The 22345-nt window shown below is 46.5% G+C and overlaps 1 protein-coding gene across 5 annotated transcripts; it reads right to left on the bottom strand.

Annotated features, from left to right (window-relative positions):
• Window positions 1-5846: 5846 nt before the first annotated feature.
• LOC112884753 (zinc finger CCCH domain-containing protein 36-like) lies at window positions 5847-20604 on the bottom strand. Of its 5 annotated transcripts, none has more exons than XR_003227168.1 (9): window positions 20195-20604; window positions 18148-18331; window positions 17797-17981; window positions 16324-17705; window positions 16083-16244; window positions 7864-8472; window positions 7025-7128; window positions 6556-6634; window positions 5847-6260 (listed from the first exon to the last, which is right to left on the bottom strand). XR_003227168.1 is itself a non-coding variant. In XM_025950295.1 (5 exons), exons 1-5 carry the CDS (start codon window positions 20334-20336, stop codon window positions 16215-16217), a joined length of 1923 nt encoding a protein of 640 aa, XP_025806080.1. In that variant the 5' UTR covers window positions 20337-20604; the 3' UTR covers window positions 16082-16214. The 5 variants fall into 5 exon arrangements, 1 of the variants encoding a protein (XP_025806080.1); XR_003227169.1 differs by having other exon boundaries at window positions 8326-8472; XR_003227171.1 differs by having other exon boundaries at window positions 5847-6634; window positions 8367-8472.
• Between the last annotated feature and the right edge of the window lie 1741 nt (window positions 20605-22345).

The raw sequence follows: 22345 nt of genomic DNA, 5'->3' as shown, positions 1-22345 counted from the left end.
AGCGGGTGGTGGAGCGGCAAGAAGGAATAAAACTCGGCGCAGTCAGGGAGCGCTTTGACTGTCCGCGCCGCCGCGCCTCGTCTTTAGCGTGGCGGCATTACAATTCGGCAGGGCGATTTTACGATCCGCACCCCCGGAGGAGTAGCGAATTGCGCACAGCGACGAGGAGCGGCCTCAATTTAAAAAGAACGAAATGCTTCACGGCCATGGCGTGGGTGCATGAGCGGCGGCCCGCTCGTAGTAGGCGGCTAGGCGCGGAAGAACCTCATCTCAATAAAGGTAGAGAGCAATTTCCTCTTCCAAACATGTAATGCAAGTTTTTCCGTCTGAGATCATGCAGTGAGTATGGTTTGTTAAAGTATGCATAAAGGTTATCTTTTTACCATTTCCATAAGGTCGTATAAGAAAACTTGTCGTGTTGGCCAACCCAATGGTAAAAAATGATCATGGTAAGCAATTCCATGTATACTCTGTTTTCGAAATGAGTCAAATAACTTGCTTGTGGTTGTTCATGGATGCTGTCGTTTCCATTTGTCCCACATCGACCAGCTCAATTAGACAAACTTATAAAGATATCGTACTAGGCTAACTAAATTTGAGTGTTTTTCTTCTTTCCTTCAGCAAATAGGAATGCGGTTGCTCGTAACAACGATATTGTCAGTTGTCACTCCAACCCCAAAGACACAATACTTTTGCATTAGAACGCTGAAGTTAATTTGTATGTTTGTCAAGTGTTTCTCTTTGAACTATTTATGTAGAGATGTATTTAGGTACATATACAATTATGTGTCATCCCATAGAGTCTGCACTACACCGAAGAGAATGCTTTATCGCTTAGTTGTAAACATGGGGCTGCTTTAATAGATTGGTAAATACAAGTTTGTGCCCTGGAAGGCTAACGTGTTAGTCTCAAGCAACTCGTAGCATCATGGCTCATAGTCTGATGTAAGTTTGAAGCCAAATGATCGAAGTGATCCAAGACAGTCCTCCGATCGTGATGTTGTTGATCCATCAAATATGGCTAGGTAGAATTACTCAGACACTTCCCTCGATCAATTGATCTATTCTAAACCCCTTGCTTCTGTCTTGTTGCGGGTCAAGGTCATGGAGCTTGAATTGAGGTGTGAGGGGGAACTTGATCCTGTAGATGGTGAACATTTATGCGATCTAATGGAGCCTTTTACTTCTAATTCTGGATGCAGCCCTATTGTTGAAGTCTAAACTTCAGATGTACTTTTTTTAAAGTAGAAATCCGCTTGCCACGCACGAGTACATGTTAAAACAGCAGCTCACGAAATTCAGAGTTCGGAACCCCAAAGATCCAACGCTCCAAGCTTGTTGCGCTCGTGAAAATAGATCCTGGAGCTCAGTCAAAAAATCGCTTGACCGAGGTACCGCAGCGCAAAACGGGCGTGATCCCATCCCCATAAACAAAAGGCATCAAAGCCGCCGCTCGGTGGCCCACCGCGGGTGCGTAGGGTGGCACGATGTGGGAGCACGTCACGGGCGGCGTGGGCCCGCGCGCGAGGACGCATCACGATCCGTGCGTCCCGAGCCGCGGTCTGCGCGGCTCTCGCAGCCGTGGGGGCAACCAGCCAACCAACCCCCCGCGCGCGCTCTCTTTCTCCCTCGCCCTCGCCGCCCGCGTGCGCGCACAGGCACGTGGACCACCCGCCGAGGGAGGGGAGGGGGGGCGCTGGCCGGCCGGACTGACTGGACGCCACCTCCCTTTCCGCTCGGCGCGGCACGTCACGGCACGGCACCTCCTGGCTGTCCCCCGCACCGCGCCTCGCCCTCGCGTCGTCGTCAACCGGATCGTATCTCCAACCGCATCGTCGGCGCCGCGCGGGCGGGGCGGGCGCGCGTGACGTCCGGTGGCTGTGGCTGGGCACAGCTGCGCAAGCCGATAAAGCCGCCCGCCGCTTAGCCCGTAGTCACCACGTAAAGTGGCGCCGGCCGCCGGGGGCTGGGCGATAAAAGTAAGAGCGCCGCCGAGTGGGACAGCTGACGACGGCACGGCGGCAGGCGGCCAGCGGTAACGGGCCGTCCGAGGCGCGTGCGGTGCGGGGCCCGCGCCGGCCAAGTGTCGGCATCGGCCGGGCCGGCTCCGCGCCCGCCGTGCCTGGATCGCGTCGCCACCACCACCACCAACCGTTCCCCCCGCCCTCGCCCTCAGCAGCAGCGCATTGAAAGCGGTGGGAGGCGCGCGGCGTGGACCGACAGCCTCGCGCACCGCCACGCGCCGGCCGGCCGCGACGTGCGTCCCGTGGGCGCCGCGGGCGGGGCCAGCGCGCGTGACGACGACGCCCCCCCCCCCCCCCCCCTCTCCTCGCCGCCCCGCGCCACCGCACGCTCGCGACGCGACGCTGCTGCCGCGCCGAGGAGGTCAGGAGGACCACGGGTTCCCATCCCTGATCCCGCGGAGTACCGGGCAGGCACGGGCGCCGCACCGCGCCCCTTGTCCCTGTCCGTTTGCGAGGTGGGAGCAGAGCGGAGCTCGTGTTCTCAGGTGCGTGTGGAATTCGGGCGGCTTCGTTCGTTCGGCGCGCGGCGCGAGCGCTGTCCGGGTTGTCGTCGTCATCGGGGTTCGCGTTGGTGGGGTTGCCGCTCGAAGCCTGGTGTAGTCGTCGTTGCTCCTGTACCTGCACAGGTGTAGCTACAGAAGGCGATCCGATCTGACTGATTCAACCGTTGAACTCCGTTGGCGGCGCTTCAGTGGCGTGGCACGGTGGTGCATGAACCGGAAGCTCAGACCTGCAACCATACTGCGCTACTAGTTGACAGCTAGGGATGGTCCAGCGAATGCATCCTGAATCGGATCTGTGGAAGAATTTCAACACGGTCCGAACCAAAACAAAGACACGGGATTTTTTTTTTAAAAAAATAGAGACTCCAAAATTATCATACGGTGCTTCGATGCGTAAGTGCCTTTTGTTTAGGGGGATCTTCTACGTATGTTGGATTATTACAGCAGAGTTCTCCGTATCTTTTCAAAATACTACTCTCTCTATTTCAAATTATAGATCGTTTTCGCAAATTAAGATATATAAATTTTACTATGTATACAGATACAACATAGATCTAGATGCATAACAAAATCAGAACGACTTAATCTAGATGCATAACCACGTATATCTAGATGCATAACAAAATCTATTCATCTAGATTTATCAAAACGACTTAATTTACCGATTCGTGTATCTCTTTCGTCTGCATACTCGTCCGTTCTCTTTTGCCCATTACTTAATTGGGCTGGATAAACGTTCGAAATGGACTAGTACTGCTACTTAATTTACCGTAGAGCCGTTGCAAGCAAGACACATGCGTTTATTCAGTACTGCTCCTAGTACCATACACGAGCACTCTGCTTTGCTTTAACATGCAATGATCGTTTGTCTTAACAGCCCTCCGTACGCAATTTAGTACAGACTACAGCCGCGAGACAGACAGTCACACGGCGGCACGGAACAAAAGCCGGCACCCGCTGGCCGCTGCCACAGCGTGGAACTTTCGTGAGGAGGTGGGGCGTGTCTGGCCGGCCGTTGGCGCCTGCCTGTGCCGCGTGCCGGCCGCCCTGCTGCGCCCCACGGACCACGCACGGCGCCGGGATCTGGATTAGACGCTAATCAAACCCCCCGGCCGACACACTTGCGCCTAAAGAAATCACGACGGGTCCCGTACGACGCCAGGTGACCAACCGGACCGGCGCCCCGGGAGTGGAGGGGAGGGAGAGGGAGAGGACCGCGCGCCGTGCGGGCACGGATGGCGCGCGGGCCCCGGCGGCGCGGCGGCATGGTTGGCGGATCACGCCGGACGGATCCGGTCGCGGGCCGGGAATGATTCGCGCGGCTCGGCTGCCGCCTGCGCCGCGGAAAAGAGAAAGGCGGGTGTGGGGTGGGGACCATGGACCATAGACCTGGTGCGAGGAGGGCGAGCGGGGAGACAGCGACGGCCCGCGCGCGCCTGCGTTGCCGGTGCCGCCCGCCCCCATCGAACCAGACCCCGTCAAAATCTCGCGTCGGGCAGACGGCGACGGCGCGGGTGGGCCCCACGTCAGGCGCCGCGCCGAACGCGCGTGCCGGCGCCGCGCCCGCCTTCCTGCTGGTGACGGCTACGGGTCAGGACGCCAGCAGCGCCGAGGCAGTGGAGGCGTCCTGGCGAGTGGGTCGCCGCTCGCTGCCGTGTCTGGCGCCAGGTCGCCGCCGGGTCGCTAGCAACCGCCCCTCTGCGTCCTCCCGACGCGTACCGCGCGGGTCGTCGCGCGCCGCGCCGGCCGGCGTTTTCTGCTTGGGCGGGCGGGCGGCGTCTGAATCCCGGACGCCGCAGCTGCGGACCCGGCCGCGTCGCGCCGAGGAGTCCGTCCGTCCCTGGGTTCTCAGGATTCAGACCTCCGGGTTCGGCGGATCACCCGTGGAAAAATGGCGGCGGGTCACGCTTCCTCAGGTCCGTGCAACCCGACCCGCGCCAGCTTGTTGACTGCTTTCAACTGGACCCGCGGGCGATGAGCATCAGCAGACATGGACGCGCCGCCGTACGTGCCGGGCCGGCACCGGACCGTGTCGCCGGGAACGTTCCAGGCTCGGATCGCAGCCAGGGTGCCAGTTTACTACGATATCTTCTCGCGCGACCCGTGTTGACTGTGGGCTGCGGCCGTGACGCTGCTCCGCGTAGTAGGTGCCTGCGATCGTGTGGACCCGGCGAGTCCAGCGTGCAGGTGAGTCCCGACCGAGCTGGTGGGGTGGCGCCTGCCAACTGGAGGCCGTGACGACGGCGGCGGCAAGATGGGGTGTGGGGACGCACGCACGCCCACAGGGGGCGGCAGCTGATTTCAGAACGCGGCCTACGATTAAAGAAAACAAAGAACGCGGCTACACCCTCTCGTCGGGCGTGGTTCGGAAGGCGTATGTGGTTGCTTCCAGCCTTGAGACATCGGATTCCCTTCCCCCGATCGCCCGTGGCCGCCGGCGAACGATTGTTCTAGCCTGCCTGAAAGCATGTGCGCTCTCCGTCCGTGCAGGAAGGACGCTGGGCTCTCAGATGGTCCCTGATGCCGTGCCACGCGCGCTTCACAAACGGGCTGTGCTTGTTGTACCCGAGTGGCCGATGCTGTCACCGCCGCTGTTGCCCCCGCACAAAAGTTGTTGCAGGCGGACGCACTGAAAGAAGCATGAAAGCAAGCGGTGAAGCAACACCCATGCTCCGGATTCTGGAAGCTGGATGAGCGGCCTAAAACTAAAGGCAGGCCGGCTATGGGCTCTAGCAAGGTCAGCTATGGAACCCGACAAGCGATAACAGGCCGGGCCATAGCGACAGGTAACAGGTTCCACACGACCCGGATGTAAAAGCAGCATGCACTCTACACCTACGTCACTAAAAAGACCAGCTTGGTGCCACAACAGGACCTACTAACCACTGATCTCTAGCTCTACCAACACGAGATACAAATTCAAACCACAACAGCACATGTCACCAGAAGTCAGCGCGGGAAAACATCCCCAACCCACAGGAATGTCTGTAGAGAGGCTCAAAGAATCAAAACTGAGAAAAAGGGCAATCCCAAGATATCTCACTTGTCCCTGTACCTCACCAAAGCCCAACTGTGGACGGAGGAATGGTTAGCCCCCCGGAGGACCATATTATACGTCCATAGCCTGTCTTGCAGCGAGATCAACTTCGCTGAACGACAGTAATCAATTTTGGTGAAAAAAAATCACTACTGTAGCCATCATCTTCTATGTCGCTATGAAGGCGATACGCCAATACATCAATCAAATTCCACAGCCTTCAAGTAACTGGAAATCATGGGGTCATAAGATGGAATTTAAGGGGCAAAAAGAACAACCTCATGGAATGAAAAGGGCTACCCTGCCCCCTGAAGGTAGCATGTTGATGCTGCATTCCGTTTGCAGTGCCAGTTTGATACAACATAAGGAGCTGTCCAGTAGTATTACAGTCTACTCATTCAAACCAACTTGATTGGCTTGATAGATAGTGGTAATGAAATATCCCATACCATTAACACAATAATTACAGTACGAACTTTTGAGGAAAAAACCTCTTCTAACAGAAGGAAATACACAAAGTATACATTTAAGGATCACAGGGGATGTATAGCCAATTTGGTCCATTTTAATCTCACATAACTATTTCTAGCCACATAATTTCAGCACTAGATTATACCATCTGTTGTGCCAATGGAAATGTGGCGCATCACAAGTACCATCTTAAAACCTGTACTGTAGCAGGAAGCCCCTTGCTCACTGCAGACAATATAAACCTCATCAAAAGAATACGGAATCAGCTAACTCTCACGGGAAGCATTGGGTGATTCGGTAACTAGAACTCCCCCCCCCCCCCCCCCCCCCCCCCCCTCCCTCTCCTTTTTAGTTCTTTTCCAGACAACGCAGGAGAGATGCACGTCTTTGTATTCATGATTGAGGAAAAAGGGGTCCAAGTCCAAACCCCCCTAAGGCAAAACAAACCCGACAAACTCAAAACAGCCGAGTAAAGCAAATGACCAAAAGAGAGGATGGCCCTAAATCTGCCAGAGACTACCTAGTTCTTTACTGCCGGCTCCAATCCGCAGTTGGCTAATTGCGCCTCGGTTTCAATCTCTTGGAGGAACACTTGAGTTCTTGATGAATGATGAGGTGATGTCAAAACACAGTGGATAGCGTTACCAATGTTAGCTCCAGAAAACTAGAATGTAGAATATAGGCTAAGTAGAACACAATAATCCTATAAAGAAAGAATGAAATAACACATGAAATAAGGTACCGCCTACAGGGTTCTGTAGGCTATTACTATAAAAGGTCGCAAATTGCATAACATGGTTCAAGATTCCACAGGGAAAAGGAGAAAGATAAATGCAGCAAGGGTAACATAATAAAATATTTCCAAGTGCGGAAAGCGAAATTACCACCGCCAGTAATTAAACCTGACTTTCCACCAGGCCACAAGCTGATTAAATTACTAAATAAAGTCATGGGCTCAAAAAGGATTGAAATAATAGTAGAATTCCAACCTTTCGATTCAGCGAGCAACATATGCTGCTAAGGCATTTACCAGAGACCCAGAGTCAGCACCTCTATCATCAGTGTAGCTCAATCACAATGACAAAATAACATCCTGGAGTATTAAAAGAAGTATTAAGTAAAAAACCAGTAAATATGCCACATCAACGTCTTATAGAGCTTTTAGAGATCTAAGTTAGAAAGTTGATCTATGAATCAAATTTACATGTATGAGATAAGGTCGAGTCAGGGAAAAAAGGACTCCAAGAAAAATGTGCCGTTTACCTGAGCTAACTGGAGCCTTAGTAAAGGTTTTACCAAAAAGATTTTTGTTTTTCAAGCAAAGCAAGGAAGAAGAGATGCTTTACTAAAAAATAAGGTCAAGAGTACACAAGAATTAATTGACACACCATGCAAAGCTACATCAGCTAGTCAAAGAAAAACCATCAATTTAATCCAGGCAGTATTCCTGGAGGAAGTTTTAACATTATGAATGAGTTGTCATGAACTTGTGTGACAAAGGAAGAACAATATTCTTAATGGCTAGGCCTAAACAGAATGGTTCACATAGGAAAACAATATTCTTAATGGCTAGCCCTAAACAGGTTCACATACACAATAGAATTTGATCATTCCTTACCCGTTCTTCATCTTGTGCAAATAATAGGGCAAAGTAACTACCTTAGGTACTAAATACAAGCAATCTATAGTTGTATACTGACTAAAAGTTCATGCATCCCACAGATAAGCAAATTCTGTACCCGTGGGCATTCAATTATCTAACAATTCAATCAAAACCCTGTCACTGCAGGAGAAATGGAACACATGAGAGAGTGTGCACAAAGATTACTTCAGCTGAGCATTCTGGGAGCAACCACTTTATATGCAATATCCATCTGAACCACATGATTCTGAAGTTTCTTTCCATTGTCACATTGAAATCTTTGGCAAGCTTGATGCCAGCTATCCTCTTCTAGCCTTGTATGCTTGTACATACCATCCAGATCAATGAGCAGTTGAGCACCATGACAATTAAATTTGTGTACATTATAGCCAGGAGCTGTGCACGAGGCAAATTTATCTTGAATACTCCATCAGTTCATCTTTATAAGGCATACTTCGTTTCGTTACAAGGCTTCGACCGATATTTACTCTATTAATAAGTCACTTATGTGATACAAAATTATAGTCATAAGTGTTTTTAATACGAATTTAATGACATCAACATTGTGTCACAGAAATTATATTATGTATAATAGAGTAATTGTCGGGCAAAGGCTAGCACGCCATGTAAAATGAACAGAAGGAGTACCATTATTGAAGGGGGTATTGAGGCAATCAGTCACTTCTTACACTTTGTATCAATCGCTCTTGTTTGCTCTAGCAGCTCGCCCGAGTTTTTCCTTTTTGGGGGTGGCTTTTGCATCTGGGTCAACTGAAGCATGCTCATTTTTTTCCCCTGTGAGAAAACAAGCACATTAGATTACAGTTATTTTTTGTATATGAATTGACACTAGCATATGATGTAGATGATAAACTGTGATTGAATGAGATTGAAAAATAGTAGCTGGAATATAAATGATATGATAGGTCCAAGAATCAAATCAATGGAGATTAGTAGGGAAACTATCAAATGTGTTGCAAATATACATTGAAGGCTACATTGAAGGCCAAGGGTACACTAAACTTGCTAATAGTACAATTGATTTTGGTAGATAGAAGGCAATAGTAAATGGCCCATCAGGTCATACAAATTCATCAGAGGCTAGATAGTGAAAAAAATTCGATAGAACGTGAAGGTATATGACATGAATTGTCAATGATGCTTATAAAAATTGCTACTATTATTAGCTTCCTCATAAAGATGTACTGTATATGCCATGTAGTGTTTGAAGGTTTATATTAGGTTGCTCAAAGCTGAAAGGTAATCTGGAAATGAGCTCCAGGCAACCAAAAAAATGGACAAATCTTCATAGTGGAATTTCAGTGTCAGAATCTTTTGCATTGCCTAGGGCTCAAAAAAAAAACAACACGTGCCTATAATGCTCTGATTATGATCTTATTCACTCATCAATATATTCCCAATTATGATGGGCGAGCCGCTGACTCGTGAATGTATGACACAGTCAGCCTAGATAAGGAAGTAATCAAGTAACTGAAATGTGAAAAGACAAGTTCTAATGTCCGTCCTCTGAAATCTATAGCATTATTTCCTTTTTGGAGGAAAAAAAATGAAGAACATTAAATGCTATATGCAAAATAATTAAACAAAATTAAATAGAAGAGGCGGGGCTTTTATGAAGGGTAAAATCTAGTGTCATTCTTTCCTTATTAGTGCAATATATCTACTCTTTCTTGTTCCTGGTTATCACTACTACTACTCCATTCAAAATGTATTTTCCTGGGTTTAACTCGAATTTAAAATACAAAAAATAAACACCAAACCACTCACTGAAAAAAAAACAAAGAGCGTAACAACCTGTCAATGAGAAAGAACAAATCAGGAGGACCATATATGCTCCGCTACAATCTCGTGACTTAAATGATCATCAAGAGAACAATATGCTCCAAACCAGCACTTTAGTGACATTGGAAAATCCAACATTCAACCTGACTACTAAAATTCAATAGACGATAGCCTAACAATTCATCGCGATGCTTTTGTAGTGACCAGAGAACTCGCCTAGGTAGGGTGAGAAGCTAGAGAAGAATGATAAATCCTTATACTTTTAGCAACATGTTATGTAGCAGTATGTAACTATCTATTGTCCCACCACCAAGATGCTTGTTCACAAGATCAAGGGACATTTTACCCACAAAATAATCTTATATTTAATTCTCAATTCGTATTGATTGAAGACAGATCATGTAACTAACCTTTACAAGTAAAAGCATTCAACATATAATAATAACTCGTGTTAAGATAGCAACAGATGACCAACATGATGGCAAATAGGATGCATGATTATTATAAAAAACAAATAGGATGTATGACAAGAAAAAAAAACAGACAAAATCCCTTGGTTATGTTGCAGATGATATGCAGCATTTTCCATAACGATGATACAGTGATGTAGCAAGATAACTTATTAGATGTCTAATGGTAAGGTTAGTGCACAATATCACCAAGCAAATTACTTCGAATTTGGAAAGTGCACAATATCACCAAGCAAATTACTTCGAATTTGGAATAACTTGTACATTGCGAGAACGAAGTGGTGGAAGCTTAGAGGGGAAGAGGCACAAACGTTTAAGGAGAGGATGCTAGGCGAGGGGCCTTGGGAAGAAGGAGCAGATATAGATGATATGTGTCTAAAGATGGCGACATGTGTTCGGAAGGTGGCCTCAGAAGTGTTTGGTGAGAGTAGGGGAGGCAAGCAGGAAGTGAAAGAGACTTTGGTTGTGGAATGACGAGGTGCAAAGGGCTATTAAGGAGAAGAAGGAGTGTTTCAAACGCCTTCACCTCGACAAGAGCGCAACCAACATCGAGGGCTATAGATTAGCGAGAAGGTCTGCAAAGCGAGCTGTAAGTGTAGCGAAAGGTCAGGCTTTTGATGACCTTTACAAACGGCTAGGTACGAAGGAAGGAGAGAAGGACGTTTATAGGATCGCTAGGACCCGCGAGAGGAAGACAAGGGACATAAACCAAATCAAATGCATCAAGGATGGGACAGATCGACTTCTGGTGAAGGAAGAGGAGATCAAGGACAGATAGAGAGAATACTTCGACAAGTTGTTTAATGGGGAAAATAAGGGTCGTACCTTCGAGTTGGACGACTCATTTGATGATACCAACCGACGCTTTGTAAGGAGGATTCAGGAGGCAGAGATCGGGGAGGCTTTGAAGAGGATGAAGGGAGGTAAAGCGATGAGTCCTGATGGCATCCCCATTGAGGTGTGGAGATGCCTGGGCGAGAGGGCGGTAGTATGGTTAACTAAACTTTTTAACCTAATTTTCCGGTCAAACAAGATGCCGGAGGAATGGAGGAGAAGTATATTAGTACCGATCTTCAAAAATAAGGTAGATGTTCAAAGTTGTACTAACTACCGGGGGATTAAGCTGATGAGCCATACGATGAAGCTTTAGGAGAGGGTTATCGAGCATCGTCTAAGAAGATTGACAAGGGTGACCCAAAACCAGTTTGGGTTCATGCCTGGGAGGTCGACCATGGAGGCGATTTTCTTAGTACGACAGTTGATGGGGAGATATAGAGAGGAGAAGAAGGACTTACACATGATCTTTATTGACCTAGAGAAGGCGTATGACAAAGTACCGAGAGACGTCATGTGGTGGGCCTTGGAAAAACACAAAGTCCCAACTAAGTATATTACCCTCATCAAGGATATGTACAAGGATGCGATGACTTGTGTTCGAACATGAGATGGCGATACCAGTGACTTTCCAATTAAAATAGGACTACATCAGGGGTCAGCATTGAGCCCTTATCTATTTGCTTTGGTGATGGATGAGGTCACAAGGGACATACAGGGTGATATCTCTTGGTGTATGCTCTTTGCTGATGATGTGGTGCTAGTTGACGAGAGTAGGGCAGGGGTTAATATGAAGTTAGAGCTGTGGAGACACACGTTAGAGTCGAGGGGGTTCAGACTGAGTAGGACCAAGACCGAGTATATGATGTGCGACTTTAGCCCGACTAGGCATGAGGATGGGGACGTTAGCCTCGAAGGTCAAGTGGTGGCCAAGAAGAATACTTTTCGGTATCTAGGATCAATGCTTCAGAAAGATGGAGACATTGATGAAGATGTTAGGCATAGAATTTCAGCCGGTTGGTTGAAGTGGCGGCGGGCTTCTGGCGTCCTCTATGACAAGAAGGTGCCACAGAGGCTAAAAGGTAAGTTCTATAGGACGGCGATTCGCCCGGCAATGCTATACGGTGCTGAATGTTGGCCTACAAAAAGGCGATATGTCCAGCAACTGAGTGTAGCAGAGATGCGTATGCTGCGTTGGTTCTGCGGGCATACAAGAAGGGATAGAGTCCGGAACGAAGAGATTCGAGATAGGGTCGGGGTGGCACCTATCAAGGAGAAGTTGATTCAACATTGATTGAGATGGTTTGGACATGTACAACGGAGGCCTCCCGAGGCGCCGGTGCGTAGTGGAGTTTTAAAGCGGGGCGATAATGTAAAGAGAGGTAGAGGTAGACCTAGACTAACTTGGGATGAGACAGTTAAGAGAGACCTTAAGGAGTGGAATATCACTAAGGAATTAGCTATGGATAGGAGCGCTTGGAGATTAGCAATTAACGTACCTGAACCGTGACCTTTGTTACTTTTTGTTTAACCCCTGACTCCTCCTTTGGCTTGTGCCCTTTTTGTGTTTCTTATTCTTGTTTTCTGTGGGTTTCATCTCTAGCCTACCCCAACTTGCTTGGGACAAAAGGCCAAGTTGTTGTTGTTGTTGTTGGAATAACTTGTACATGTTCAATCTTGGTGCCCTTTAAATCCTAATTCCAGCATATACATGTTTAATATTAAATTTGAGTCTAGCCGCTTGGGCACCGACTATCCAAGTAGTCACGATTAGTACATATCAGTTGGCCCAGACGTTATTGCCTTGTCAGTTGGCTATCCCTGATGTTCATTAACATCTTGCAAAGCATGGAATAAAGACTTGATAGAGTAGAACACAAAGTCTCCACCGGTTCTGGACCAACATGTACCATTCTTTGTAAGTTTGCTTGAAAAAGCTGAGTTGTTGTTCCGACACCCTAGCCAATTTGAATCAGGATCCGATGGCCCATGTGTATGCGCTCGCGCATGCGAGGTTGTGGGGATTTAGTCCTACCTTACTAATTGAGAGTGAGTTAGGCCAACATATAAGGTCTCTAGAATTCATGTCACCAATCTCAGGTACTCTTTGACGCGAAGGGAGGATGGAAGCATAAGAGGGTTAGTGGGAGTGCGGTCCACTAGCTTGTAGTCTGAACTCAAGGTGTTATGATGGTATCAGAGCCACCCTCGCGATTACAAGGGTGTGTGAGGTCAATAGTGTGGACACGTTGTGCATCGCGCATGTAGGCCAGAGAGGAGCATGGCAATGCACATGTGTCGGCAAGGACGCACAAACGTGTGCCAAGAGGTAACATTCCTAGTGATTTGCTCAGTTGTGGGGTGTGTTGGGCTAACGAAGATGTTCGGCCCTTTGAGGGGGTTCTACGTGACATCTTCCACTATGTCTATGTGAGGTTGTAAGGGTTTAGTCCCACCTTGATAGTTGAGGGTGAGTACACAAAACATGTAAGGGTTTTACAATCCATGTCACCAACTCGGGTTAACCCCTTCTAAGCGAAGCAAGGACAAAAGTGTAAGCGCTTTCATGGGACTGTGTGGACCACCAAGTGTATGAGTGTGTGGTTCACCGTATGATTGTGTCTTCCAGTCAATGAGCGGATCTAAGCTGTTTGGCCATTTAAAGCTGAAGCGACATGTTGGGCCTTGAATACAATTGGGCTAAAGCCCAAATTACCGAGTCCAATACCTAATTCTTCCGCTAACATGTCCGACTCCTTGCGAGTCGTGACTAGTCAATGATTAATTGAAAGATCAGTCCGCTAGACAACACAATCGCATTGATCCACCTAATCAATACATTGAGCGACTTGAAAACATTCTATACGTCATCTATCCTGCCTCCGCATCAAACCCAATGCAATCGTAAAATCCTTTGAGAATAAAATACGCACCGACAGTGGCAGTTGGTGCCTTGTACTATCACCATCGAAAGAGATTCCTTGATTACAACATCCACCCAATGTACAATAAGGCATAAGATTATCGAGATGCGTCATAAGATGATCATTTGAAACATCATTGCATGTGGACTACATATGATGGTAATATCAGACAGACAATAAAGAGGTTTGCTTATGCCACCTAGAGTAATGATTACACTGCATATACAATTCCTTTCACATGATTCGCACCAAACTCCTAAAAGTTTTGGTTGCGAGATGGAAGAATGTCGTAACAAGGAAACAATGGTAGAAACATTCTTGCGACGAGGATTGGAGGGAAGCACGTCACAGAGTCAAATAAAAAAGAGGAAGTGTAGCCGATTTTTAAGCATAGCGTCCAACATCTAAAGTAAGACGTATGATTTATATTGGTTCGGACCATGAGGCACAATATGACCTTGTACAAAGATGGTTTAGCCCTGTGCGCCATAAAGGTTAATCAAGGATAAAACGGTCAACAAATCCAGCATCGTAATTAGCTTCTCGCATCAACTTGCCAGGTTCGTTGTACATTGGTCCACGACAGAACAGTGAGGATAACGAGCGCGACGCTTGCTTGGCAATTGTCGTGAGGCTTTCCCGAGGATGTTAATGATTTTGAAAAGCATATAGAGCCAGGTCTTAGGTAATTAAAACAGACCCAGCCGAATGTCTCGATCAAGATTGAGACCCACCTACCACAATAGACATGCATCCTTTCCACAGAGCTAGTCCCAAGCCTTTGGGACCATTGAGGGTCATGGCTTCATGACCTTCATGGTGTCTCTTCATGATCCTCCAAGGTTGGGAGCTTTCAAGTCTAGGTATTTGGATTCCTAATCAAGTCCTTCAAATGTGTGTCTTCATGATCATGGACATGATTCTTTAGAACCCTAAAGTCTTGTATGCAAGAGCCAGAAGTCGAGTTCTTCAAATGTTGTGTCCTCTTGATCGGGTCATTGAAGCTCGACTTGAGGTCTATGTAGCCTGGAGTGGTATCTCTACTACAAGAATATTGTAAAATTGGTCTATGCTTATTAAGTGGAAAAAATGGGTAGAGGAATGCGACCATGCAACTTACTAGCTCGAACCAGTCGGAAGCTTTCACCAATGTGGATGGTACACCAATAATCACATGTTAATCCTCCTCCCTAAAAAGACGTTGGCACGCTTCATTAACTTTTACATGTATCGTGGATCGAGCAAGGCTCGAATGGCTAGCATCGCCAAGTGAGCGAGTAGCCAACCTGATATAGCTTGGGAATTTCTGAGGGTTGCCTTTGTACTCGAGTGGGGAAGAAAACACAAATTTGGTTGGTAGCATACGCCTTCCAGTGTTTTCCCCACCTTGGCTTCAACCTAGGTTCTTGCCTCCTAGCGCAATTAAAAAGAAAGAAAGCATGCAAATTCCTCGCTATCCTCTTGCTCTTTCTTCCTTCATTGCTCCTCATCTCTGTTCTTTCGCCATCGACTATGTTGAGCTATCGTTTGAAGTGAGTCGAATGGCAATGTGGGGATCTTGAGGACAAAGGCTAAGGGGTTCCTAGTGGTGGTGCACATGTCATTGCCACCGCAGTCATGCAACACTAGACTAACAAGTAATAGATGTCGCTCGAACAAATTGGCTTGAGCATTAGCATGTTCAAGGACATAGATCATTAGCCATCTTATACTAGACCAAATTATGATGCCACATAAAAATCTATGCAAAAAAGAATCATCATGACTAATTAGGTCTTAATCCTATGTGGAGTTAGGTTCCACAATGATATCGGATACGTATTAATAATGTATGCTCACTCTCTTTCTACAAGGTAGGTTATTGCATAGTCATATCCTCCTATTTTTACATCCTTTTTGCACTAGTGCTCCATGTCAAGTTCGATCCTCCTTAACCTTTTTACTTTTGATACTGAGAACTATGAAAACTTTGCAAATAAGTCTCCTCCCTCCCCCACTCTTCTCCATTTGATTAATCATCGTTTCTTGCCACCATATTAAACTATATGATGTCCAGTAAATCTAGCAAACAATAAATCATGTAAAGATACTTGAAGAGCATGCCTTCTCTTCAGATCATATTAACACCAAATGCACGAGAACACTCATGCCAAACAAAAAGAATGGAGATGGTACGCCACGCACCATTCATGACACATATTCCATGGATTAACCAGACATGCAATAAGGTTGTTCTTGGCTGGCTGCATCAGATGCCATTTCAGTTAACATGCAAACACAAACTAGATATCTACCATGTCCAGTTACTATTAGGGACTTCAGACTGAAATATAAAAAACCAACCAGGTTCAAGCAACAGAAACAACTACCGTACCAATAAGAACTTCTTGCACCTACAAATGTAGGTTAACCAGACTGGTGGGACATAAGGCTCAAGCTCCCATCAGCATCAAGTCCAAGCTCCAATCTCAGTAGCGCTGTAACTCAACATTGAGAAGCTTGGATATCACGTTGTACGATGCTTATCGACATACGCCTGTGATGAAATAGACAGAAGTATAATATGAGGGTTAATGGCTAGATTTGCCATTGAGGTGGAACTTCAAGATATTTACCTTCACAAGTTTTTCTATCTTTGATCCAGAGGTGGTAATATATTTGGCAATCAACTCTTCAGTAGTTGGTATTTGATTTGGCCCAATCGAATCAACAATTTTTCCAACAGATTTTTTGACTACCAATTTATGAGCATCTTTACTCAGATTACCTGCCTTCCATATTGGTTTGATCAACTCCTTTATATGTTCTGCCAAATGAAAACGGAAGTCTCTTGCTTTCTCATCGTTATTAGCTGCACCGATTTTTCTTTCACAAGATTTCACCCTATTATTATCATCCAGGCTAGAGCTGTGTCCTCTATCAGATGAAATCAAGTATGCAGGTCCATTTGCTCCTTTGGCATGAATATTCCTGGTTAGCTCGTCATCGCGATTCAGTGATTCATCAGTAATTACATACTGATTTGTATGCTGACTTGAAGTACTGAAGGACACATAGGAGGACTTCAGATTATCCGTATCTCCAACTTTAGGAGGTTCAATATAGTCAACGAATGGGTCATACTGACTCCCTGGGGGTGTTGTACTATCCGGAAAACTAAAAGAAGGTACAAAAGGCACTGACGTTTCCCAGACCTCATCCTTGATTGGAGAAAGGGGTCCAGCTGACATAATATAAGGTTCGGATGAACTGCTTGAGAGTAATGCAGGTCTAGAAGTACCACAGCCCTTGTCAGCATCAATATATGTATGGAGATTAACCTTCTCAGTACCAGTTGTGAACAGATGATGGAACTGCACGCCTAGCTGAGAAGTTGTTTGTAGAGTTGGGCTACCTAAAGAAATTTCAGGGATAGCATAGCCTGGATTCCTAAATCCTGTTAAGCTACGTGAACTATATGAGGCATGGCTTGAATGTTCTTTCTGATGTGTGTTAGGAAGATTCTCTGTTGTTGCACCATAAGCTGACAACTTCTCACTGAGTTGGAAAGGATCAGATGAAATAGATAGGCCACATGATTGAAACTGATGGCCTGAATTTAAGGTGTTCGCGTCAAGAAAAGTTCTTGCGACATGGGCATTACTGAGACCGTTTCTCCTGTCCATACCAGATTGAAAGTTCCCTCCATCTAGCAAGATACCTCTGCCATCCAAATAGGTTTCAGGTGACAAACCAGTATGGTGTCTCATGAAAGGTTTGTGGTTCTTCTCATGAACTACTCGACCCTGCACGATACTGCCAGTACCATGGAGCCCTTGTGAAATCCCTGGAGTTGTAGAGTTTCTTTTATCAGCAATATGTGCCAGCCTCTCATTATCTTCACCATACACATGAATAAGGCTCCTATACAGCTCATGTTTTGATGAACCCTCTGCATCTTTGAATTGAGGCACTTTCAAGTTGGATTGATGTTGTCCTTGGGAGCCTTCTTCGGAACCTAAGCACAGCAGGGAGTAATAAGAAGTTGGGAGGGAAGTTTGTGATAGCAAGTTGTTGCCCACATATTTTCCTAGTTAGGAAGCTCATACCTCTATGATTTTCAAAACCAGGTGGTGCAAGCAGACCAGCTTTTGCGAAACCCAGACCCTCTCTTTCATGAAGAAAGGCACAACTGTTTCCTTTCTTGCACCAACCTTGAGTGTAAAAGGTACATATTTTGGTGGCCCATTTGGTTTCATTCTCCAGGTTTTCACCAGGAGATAAGATATTCAATCTATGTTATGAAATGAATAAAGTGAGTTAGATACAAACCTGGTCGTTTTAAGTACTCAACAGAAAAAAAAACAATAAGTTGTTCACCAAGCAATACAATCACCAAAAGATTATTCAACAGCTGAAACTCCTACTTATTACAGCGGACGCAGTTATAAATAACATACCTCAAAGCACTAGAATCTGGAGTCCCCAAGCCATCTGTACCATGCAGGTATCGACCCCCCACTTTAGAAGCACCATCAGAATTCATGTGCAGAAGGTTACTGTTGCCAGCTTTGCTCAAACTTTTATCAACATTATGAGGCTGCAGCATTGGTTTCTTCTCGGCAGTAGTCACTCCATAAAAACCTAGATGATGTATGGTCATAACAAAGATCCAAAATTTCAATACTAGAAAACATTACACTGAGAAAACTTTGGTGAAGATTTGCACCTAAAGTCACCTTAATCCCACAATGGCTTATTCTATAATTTTGTCAAACCACTCCCAAGTATTATATGTGGCAACGCATATACCATGCAGCTGGCATCTCGGCTGAAGATTTTTTTTTTCACAAAGATGCGAGTAGAGTACCTATACTATCCACGAAATCACTTAATGAGGATTTCATCATAAGATCTCACAGGCACACTTAGATTTGAACTTGGTGGTTTTCACTTTTTATTTCGAATTTTGCTGAGTGTTACGCTCCCCAGCCCCCTCTGATCCAATAGCACACAAAACGGGGAATGAAACATGTCTTGATTAAGCAAAGAAGGATTATGGATATAATGGCCAAGATTAAAAATTCAATGTAGATTATTCATTCAGTCTGTGATACTGGTGACCCGGGAAAAAAAAGGATTGAAGTTAAAGGATGGATAATAGTAAAGGCTTCAGTAGTTATAATAACATGCCAAATTTGATGTCATAATAGTACTTGTCATAATACAAATTATGCATTTCAATCTTACAGTTCCCACAAGATCAAGGCAACTTTTCTTTCTTGCTGTAGTGAAATAGAGATTATTAGATTTCTCCATTTCATCCTCATATTTGTGAACCACAATGGGTCAATGAAGTGAGCCAATCAAACATAATTACAGAACCAAATCAACTTCTGATGCGGGAACAATGACTCAGGATACAGGAACTTAATGTATTAGTCTACTGCACCTCTGTAACTAAGCCAGGGGAGATGCCTATTTTCCTGCCGAGTAAGAAAGTAAGGAACACAAACAACATCTTCCCTCATATCAGTATATCAGGATCATTTGATTATCATGAGAGCAATATATGGCACTTCTGACCTATCTGATCCCTTGGTCAATTGGTTAGTCAAAAAGATGACGCTCCTTCAAAAGAAGGAACAGAAAGTTTTCCTACGTTTTTTATGAAAAACAGCTCGTTGATTTAATCAAGAAAAGCCGGTTCGTTATTTAGAAAACTAAAACAACAAAGGTAAACAAATAGTGTATATTCAATAATTATAAATACCCCCAAGGAAAGGTATGGTTTAAAAACAATCAAACATGCGTCTCGTGTACGTCATCACTTAGCATAGACCAACTAGCCAAAACTAACATGGTGACCAAACTGGCATAATCTGCATAATAATTGGAAAGTGACAACTACATGCCTCAAACACGCCACATTGCTTCATCCACACACGGCACACAGATACTATCAAGCCTACTCTCCGGGTTAGTAGAACAGCCTCCAGCAGTCCAGCTCCTCTACCATTATGGCACTAATAATACCGACAGCATCACAGGTGGACAGTGATTCAAGAAATCTAACTATTACTGCTAGCTGCAAAACTTTATCCAGATCCACCTATCAAGACAAATATAGCACACAATGAATGAATCGGCTACGCAGCTCGGGTCAGCATGCTGGGGAAACCCTAGACAGCTGCATGTAGGAATTCTAGACACTAAGGTATACTCCACAGCTCCAGAAACAGCTAATCCCCAAATCACCCACGATCACTCCTACCACACAACCAAGACAGGCCTAGAACCGAATCGATGCTACCACCCAGAAAAAAGAAGAAGAAGCAAATTTCTTCCATTCGCACATCCCATCCGCATCATGCTCGCGCGGGTCTAAGGCAATCGAACCATAAGCAATCCAATCCATGCTCGCACAAGTCCAATGGCAATCACCATAAGCAACAGATGAGCAAGCACAGCATGCATGCAGAAGCGGCGAGTGGCACAGAGGAATACCGTGGGAACCCAGGGCGCTGGGCGAATCCCTGACCCTCTTCGACCCGACCCGCCCCGGCTCCTCCGGCGCGCGCTCCACGACCTCCCTTTCAACCTCCGGGATCTCGTCCGTCGCCCCAACCCCACCGCCGGCGCTGGCCATCCGGATGGATGCAACGCTGCTGCTGCTGCGGCGAGAAGAAGGGTTTGGGCGGAGGAGGGATGGGGGGATGCGGCGGCGGAGTCCAGGCGAGAGGGGGGGATTGGGAGCAAAAACCTCAGCCCCGGTCGCTTCAGTTTCTCTCCCCTCTTACCACGCTCTTTTCCACCCCTCGGCCCTCGCCTTTGCCACGGCGGCGACGTCGCGCCTCCCGCCGCCCAGTCGCGCCAGTTATAGCGAGGGGCCCCCACTGCCGCCACGTATCCGCGCCGGCCTTGTGTCTCGGCGCTACCATCAATGCCTGGTGCCCGAGTGCCTTCATTAAACACAGCGGAAGAAGATAGTACTATGCTGCGATGTTTAACTTGGTAATGCTAAAAGTATGCACGGCAATCTATGATTTCATTGGCTAGGCAACACCTTCCCAACGATCTATGGCTACACTACACCTTCAGGTTTCGAGGGAGCTCAAAGATATTCTCCTCCTCTTAGAGTATTTAGCCAAAAGCATCAATATACTAAAGGTTATAATTCTCAGGCATGTAATGTGTCCGCCAAAGAATTTGATCGGAGCATGGATGAAGTTATGCTGGCCCATATTGTAAGCCTGTTGGTAAAGCTTACGTTTAATGGGCTTTGACAGAATCGAATCAAGACGTAAGATACTTACCTGATGTTAGTGAGATCAGGTGCTGACATAGAAACTTATGAATAACTATCTGGTTATCTAGTAATGAGATGATAGCATATGCCTCGCCTGGAGTTCAGACTCCATGGCGTTAGGGATGTTATTGACTTATTGTTCATGACGACATATCCTATCCAGCGATCTACTGAACACGCTCTATATGTGGTAAATACTTTCTATTCCACAATGTGTATGGCTGTTTTAGGCTGGTGCCAATGGGGGGCGATACCGCCCCCTCTGTCGCCCCAGCCCAGGCGAGAGGCAGGCGAGAGGGAGAGAGAAGGCGGTAGCACTACCGCCGGGCGAGAGCGGGCGCTATCGCCCCGCTCTCGCCCGCGTTGGCAGGCGGTAGGCGGGCGGTAGCGAGGCGGTGCGCTGGCGTCGGGCGAGAGTGGTGGGGCGGAAGTGACGTGGCGTGTTTCTATTGGTCCACGTGGATGTTGAAATCATTAAATTTGGAAAAGAAAAGCTAATGTGGAGAAGAGAGAAGTGAGAGCTGGCACTATAGCCTGTGCATTGGAGGGGTGGGGTGAGAGCGAGGGTGTGAGCTGACGTGGCGGGGCGAGAGTGAGGCGAGCCACTGGACTCAGCCTTAGTGTTTTTTCTTGAGTTGTTTTAATGTTCAATCGTGTAAGCACGCTAAATCCTCCTCTATTTTAACAAATGTTACCTGATTTTTTGGGCTGAATTATTTATTGGGCCTAATCATGCAGCCCATCTTGATATTGGGTCTAGCATTCATTTAGCCAGAGTCTAGTTGGACCAAGAAACAGAGTTGGCCTATGGGGCCATTTATCTCAAATAGTATCTTATATAAACTGAATCCGACCCAAATCCGATCACATTCACGGGCCCGTAAATGTTGAAAAACCAGCTCTATAGAATTTCAAGAAAACAGACAGACTTTCTGAAAGTCTCAGCCTTTCTGAAGATGCTAACAGTTTTTCAATCACGAGATTGATCTGAAAAAATCCGATCTACATGATAGATTTATGCCTGTTTTTTTTTTCTTACGGACTAGTATCCTATGGTTGTCTATGCTTTCTTAGATGCATCTCCTTTGTCTTCGCTGCATGTTAGGCTGGACGCATGCGCGTCGTGTATTGCCAAAGAGGTTTTCAAGAGCTGTTAATTTGAGAACTCGATTTGAGAAGTCTCGCATGAGAAATTCCGCGTTAGTTTAGACATACGGGTGGATGAGAAGCAAACACCTTCACCCGGGGCACCTCAATTGGATCACATTCCATCACTGCCAACTAATAATTACATAGAGGTCCATCCTTATGAGATCTTGTAGACACAATGCGCACAAAGGATCATGTCC

This window comes from Panicum hallii, chromosome 3 (assembly GCF_002211085.1).
Source record: "Panicum hallii strain FIL2 chromosome 3, PHallii_v3.1, whole genome shotgun sequence".
Lineage (NCBI taxonomy): Eukaryota > Viridiplantae > Streptophyta > Magnoliopsida > Poales > Poaceae > Panicum > Panicum hallii.
This window is presented reverse-complemented; position numbering and strand designations above follow the sequence as displayed.